General features: G+C 34.8%; 1 protein-coding gene across 1 annotated transcript; it reads left to right on the forward strand.

Moving 5' to 3' along the window:
- Positions 1-425: 425 nt before the first annotated feature.
- Positions 426-2,390, forward strand: LOC117130719. Its single transcript, XM_033283430.1, has 2 exons — positions 426-506; positions 626-2,390. Exon 2 carries the CDS (start codon positions 1,452-1,454, stop codon positions 2,388-2,390), a length of 939 nt encoding a protein of 312 aa, XP_033139321.1. The 5' UTR covers positions 426-506; positions 626-1,451.
- The last annotated feature ends 4,130 nt before the right edge of the window (positions 2,391-6,520 follow it).

Genomic DNA, 6,520 nt, shown 5'->3' on the forward strand with positions numbered 1-6,520 from the left:
GTATATTAAATAAAAACTATATAATATATATTTTATTGTATATTTAAACATGTAGACTATATTTTTTTTAGTTTTCAGATGCTTGAGATTTTGCTAATATTTTATTTTACGAATTTAATTTTGTTTTCATCTAATATGGTATAATTTACTTATTCCTATTCAAAAAAAATTATTTACAATTTTTTTGGAAGATAATTATAAATTAATATACTATATACATAACATCTTTATCTCTTCTTTTTTTTTTTTCTTTTAACTCAAGTTAAGATACGTCCAAGATCGTCAGCAAAAAAAAAAAAAGAATAAGAAAACAAATAAACTAGACACGTACCTTCTTCCAAATCTTTAAGCAAAAAAACTTTTTATCTCCGTCTCCACTTTTTTGTCTCAAACCAGAAAACTTAACGAACCCTTTTTTATGAAACAGAGCATATCACAGCAGCACAACAGAGACGTTAGACTTCCTGTCTTAATCTCTCTCTAAATCTTCTGTTTAACTCCCTTAAGTAAGTTGACTCCTTCTATCTTCTTATCTATTATTTTTCTCTCTGGTTTTATTAGCTTTGTAGTTTAAGTCTTATAAGGATTATTTGCTTAACCTCTGTTTTAATCCTGTAAAAAACAGATACAATTTGTTGCTCTTTCTTCCTTGATTGAACGGCTCGGAACACTGACTTACGTCTACTTGTCATACGATTCTGCTCACACTCGGTATGATGAATCTGATATATGTGTTTCTTAATTTATGCTATTCAACTACAGTCTCAGAAGTCTAAATCTAGACAACTTTGAAAGGCTCGGAAAACTTACGTCTACTTGTTGACTACGTGATATAGGTGCCATTCGGGAGTCTGCTGATACCTAATAAATTATTCAAAAGCAAAACTGAGGTAATTATTTGTTTGACATTCGGGGTATATGTACTTATGCATTGAGTTAATGATTTATTCAAGTTCTAGATTGTTTGGTTGCAGATTTTTTGAATTTCTAAATGTCTTCGAGTAATGCTAATCATGCTATGAGGCAATGGATGTATGCAATAATTGATCCCAATACCAATCAGGTCTCTAATGCATTTACAGAAGGATTGAAATATTTCATGGTTGTTGCCAAAAACCATGTTTTATTTACTCAAAAGCAGAAAATATTTTGCCCGTGTATTAAGTGTGAGAATAGAAAATTTCTTGATGAGCAAACAGTCACTGGCCATTTATATAACAGAGGATTTATGGCCAATTATCTTGTTTGGGTTGCACATGGAGAAGTGTATGAGGTTGACAATCACTCACGACATGCTCAGGAAAATACAAACACGCCCACAGATGTTTCCATGCAAGCTCCAAACTCTTATGTTGAGATGATAAGTGATGCCTTTAATGAGCATACGTCCTCTCATGAAAGCATTGAAGAAGATCCCAACGAAGAAGCCAAAAGATTTTTCAGTCTGTTAAATGCAAGCCAAAAATCCAATATATGATGGATGTCGAGAAGGACACTCACAATTGTCATTGGCGGCTCGATGTATGACACTGAAAACAGACTATAACTTGTCTGAGAAGTGCATGGATTATATTGCTGAAATGTTGAAAGACTACATGCCTGCAGATAACAATGCCACTGCTTCATACTATGACACAAAGAAACTGATGCGGTCTTTGGGGCTGCCTTACAAAAAGATAGATGTGTGTCAGAATAATTGTATGATCTTCTGGAAAACCGACGCAGACCTAGAAAGCTGTAAATTCTGTGGAGCTGCGAGATTCAAAAGTACAAAAAAACCTGGAAGAAAACAAGTTCCTTTTCGACAAATGTTTTATCTGCCAATAGCTGATAGACTGAAAAGATTATATCAGTCAAAGAAGACAGCTTCACATATGAGGTGGCACAAAGAACATTATTCAACTCAGGACAGTAATGTAATGAGTCATCCATCAGATGGTGAAGCATGGAAACACTTTAACCAGGTATATCCTGATTTTGCCAATGAATCTAGAAATGTCTATCTTGGTTTGTGCACAGATGGATTTAATCCTTTTGGTATGTCTGGTCAAAATTATTCGTTGTGGCCGGTGATTCTTACTCCATATAATCTACCACCTGACATGTGTATGAAACAGGAGTTTATGTTTCTCACAATATTAATCCCTGGTCCAAACCATCCAAAAAGGAGTTTAGATGTGTTTTTACAGCCTCTCATAGAGGAGCTTAATGGTTTATGGACTGATGGAGTTGAGTCATATGATGTATCACTGAAGCAGAACTTTACATTACGAGCTATGCTTTTATGGACGATCAGTGATTTTCCCGCTTATGCTATGTTATCTGGATGGACAACTCATGGTCGTTTAGCATGTCCTTTTGTATGGGTGACACTGAAGCTTTTTGGCTGAAGCATGGAAGGAAAACATGTTGGTTTGATTGTCACCGTCGTTTTCTTCCAAAAGACCATCCTCTACGCCGAAACAAGAAAAAATTCAAAAAAAATAAAGTAGTTGATTCTGATCCACCAACGATATATTCAGGCGAAGATTTATGGAGTGATCATGTGATGGGTTTACCAAAGACTGTTAACTGTGGAGGAGAAGGACATCCAAAAATATCGGGATACGGTGAGAAACATAATTGGCATAAGCAGAGTATATTTTGGGAATTACCTTATTGGAAACATCTTCTTCTTCATCATAATCTTGATGTGATGCATATAGAGAAGATTTTTTTTGATAATATCATCAATACATTGCTGAATGTTCAAGGAAAAACAAAAGACAATGTTAAATCCCGTCTTGATTTGGCTGATATTTGCAATCGGAAAGACCTGCATATGACTAGTGACGGAAAAGCTCCAGTTCCATTATTTAGATTATTTCCTCAATCCAAGACATGTCTATTTAATTGGTTGAAAAAGGAAGTTAAATTTTCTGATGGTTATTCATCAAATCTATCTTCTTCGGTTGATTTTAAAGGAGGAAAGCTTTCTGGAATGAAGAGTCATGATTGTCATGTTTTTATGCAAAGATTACTTCCAATAGCTTTTGCGGAGTTATTACCTAGCAACATCCATCAAGCATTATCGGGTATTTATTCTATGTACATATAATTCTTCTTACATAAGTGATGAATACAAATATTGATAATTATTTTCTTACAGGTATAAGTTTATTCTTTCGTGATCTCTGTGCACGGACCTTGGACAAAGATTCTGTGGAGATATTAACTAGCAATATTGCTATTATCTTGTGTAACTTGGAAAAAATATTTCCACCATCTTTTTTTGATGTGATGGAGCATTTGAGCGTTCATCTCCCTTACGAGGCAAAACTAGGTGGTCCAGTCCAATTTCGATGGATGTATGCATTTGAACGATATATGTATCATTGGAAGAAGAAGGCAAAAAATAAAGCTAAAATTGAAGGATCCATCGTAGAACAATATGTTAACGAGGAAATTTCAGATTTTTGCTCATATTATTTTGAAGCTTATATCAGGACTAAAAGTCGCAATGATGATGGAGGTGGCGTCCATAACAACTTATTTCCAGATATTTCTGAAATATTTTTACAAGGTGGAAGAGGCAGTGGAAAATCTTTGGACTTTTGGTTGGACTCAAAAGATTATCAATGTAGCTGATCATATGCTTGAAGATGATATCCTAGTCACAGAAGAGCTAACTTCTGAGAAGAAGAATCAAATGTATTTGAAGGTAATGCAATAGTTCTAAAAATCTTTTTATTTTCCTAGATTTCTTCATAGATTTTTTTTGTCTTACATATATTATATTCTACAGTTGGTTGATTCAACACAAGGTCGTGTGTTTGGTCTTGAGCTCTTCTTAGTGAGGTTTCCCTCAATGCTAAAATGCCAGTCACCATTGAAACCCACTTAGAAAATGATGAGTTCAAGAAAAAGGTGGAAGACATTTCTCAAGAAAATGAAGATATCAAAGAAAGGCTGAGCAAACTTGAAGGCTTGGAGAAAATGATTGCCATCCTTTGTCCAGCTATTCTATCCAGGGGTGTCAACAACAACCAAGTTTAAATTGGCTGCTTTTGTTATTTTTCGAAAGTTTTATTAGTTTTATTCTAGTTTTAAATTATTGCTGGATTTTCTCTATTAATGCATTGTTGATTTTTTTGAATATTTTAGTTTATTTAATAAAATTGGTCATTTGACTTTTGTTTATTATAAAATATATATATCTCAAAAAAGTTAAATAACACATCAAATATTGCTTATAAAAAACAATTAATCTATGCAACGTTGTTGATATCTACTAATTTTATTAAAATATTAATTGTTAACCATATAGTAGCCACGTCAAAAAACATTGGCAACAAATGTACTATTTAAAAATAATTATAGGAAAATTTGCAACAAAATTAGCTACATCTTTTATATAGCAAATTTTGTAACAATTTTAATTGCAACGTTAAAATTGTACCTAAATATTTTTCTATATATTTTGTTGCATTAATATTACTAAATTTCAGAAAACAATAATCGCAAATTTGCAATGTTGTTTACTATATATTTTACGTAGCAATGACTTGCCACCATTTATGGTTACAAAATATTTTGTAAATATACAACAAAATTGCTATAAAAAAATTGTTGCAATAATATGACATATATAGCAACATTTCAATTTGTTGCTAATTTTGCTACGTATATGCAACAAACATGGATTTGCAACATTCAAACAGCAAGAAGTTAAAATTTGTTGCAATTTTATTGCAATTTTATATTTGCAACAATATATGAGCATATTGCAACAATATATCATTATTGCAATAGAGCTCTTTTCTTGTAGTGTATGAACTCAGATCCGGAGGATTGAGAACTGATGGATCGAGGGGTGACACTAAGGGTTGCGGAATAGCCCAAAGATACTACCAGACTTCGATCGTTGCCGGATGTGACGCACCGGTCCAACAAAAGAAGGATCGAAACTTGGAGATAACCTCACCAAGAAACTAAGAAGTGTTCTAAACAAAGAACAAAGAGAGTAAAAACTCAAAAGAATGAAAGCAAAACGAAATTATCTTATTCAGATCTGATGTTTACATTATATAGAAGTTCTAGTCAAAGGACTTAAAGAAAAATGTGGGAAATCTAAACATAGAAAATGATAAAATTGACCAGATCTGGTCAAGGCACGAAATCACACTTTGACTGGCAAAAAACCCTTCAAATTCCGTCCAGGTTCATTGTATCCTGAAGCATGTCCTACGGACTGGGCCAGTACACAAGCAGGACAGTCCAAAGTAGCCAGTTTTAAAGTGTCACGGCCTATCTTGAGTTCCACTCGTCCGAATCCAAATCTGTCTTGACCGTTGCTCTTAAAATGCCAATCAGTACGGGAAATATGATCTCCAGTTTGGTGAATTCGATCGTCTGGACATGGGTATTGATGAAGCCTCAAACTGGTCGTACGGGCAGTACGTACAGCACAAAATTGAGTTGCGATGGACTGGAAAAGAATTGGTACGTCCGTTTCAGATTCTGGCTCAATCGTTGGTTCTTAGAATAACAAACAGTGCGGTAAAGCCAAGCTTCAGTTTGGTGAATTCCATCATCAGGTCGTGGATAATGTTGGAGCTCCAATACGCACGTCCGGGCGGTACATGCGGTACTGTCCAGAAATGTATAGCAATGACCTAACTCAGGATTCGTGTGTCCGAACGCGATTCCGTCTCGACTGTTCTTCATCAAATGGAAAACAGGACGGTGAAGACAAAGTCCAGTACAGTGAAATCGATCATCTGGCCATGGTTCCAGCCAAAGCTCCGATCCGGATGCATGTGGGACAGTCCAATACAGTGTCCGGTCAGTCTGGTCAGTATGGTGAAAAACATGAACCTCAGTTGAAATCTTCAGAACGTTCTGATCTCCATGCTGGTTCGGCTCCATGTACTGATCCGTGGACCGCAGTCTATCATTCCCTCCTTCTTCAAAAGGATTTGTCCTCAAATCCAATGTACCTATATCAAAAAGAGATAAATCAGATACAAAGGAATTAAAATTCAAGGGAAATTCAGTAAATGAATAGAATGGACAGAAACTTCCTTGGAGTTTTGAAGTCATTTTTATCAAGGAATTCCAAGTACTTTGGCGTCCATTGGTGCTTGCTCTCCTTAGAAACTGATCATGCTTATCATGTTTATTCAAAGCAACTAGAGAAACCACATCAAATCTGCCAAAGAAATAATCAAAGGGTTTCTCTATCTTTAGGACATCAAGATCAGGATCCAAGCCCTTAGGATAATCATCAAGCACGTGGGCAAGCATCAAACAAGTAAGCTGATCACCAAAAATTGGTTTATCAATTTTAAAATTAGGCCAAGCTGATAAACGGTCAGGAAAAGAAAGAGACAATGCCAAATTTGAAAAATTATCATCATGAACGAAATCAAAAGAATTCTTTGGCCTAAGAAATTTTAGTTCATGCTTTTTCCTACACCAAATCTCTTTCAAAGCACAGCTCAATGAAATCAATTCATGAAAAGGTTTGAGCAAAACGTTT

This window comes from Brassica rapa, unplaced genomic scaffold (assembly GCF_000309985.2).
Source record: "Brassica rapa cultivar Chiifu-401-42 unplaced genomic scaffold, CAAS_Brap_v3.01 Scaffold0674, whole genome shotgun sequence".
Lineage (NCBI taxonomy): Eukaryota > Viridiplantae > Streptophyta > Magnoliopsida > Brassicales > Brassicaceae > Brassica > Brassica rapa.

What these genes read in the sequence shown, in the direction of transcription:
- LOC117130719 (XM_033283430.1), top strand. Translation starts at nt 1,452, where the DNA reads ATGCAAGCCAAAAATCCAATATATGATGGATGTCGAGAAGGACACTCA.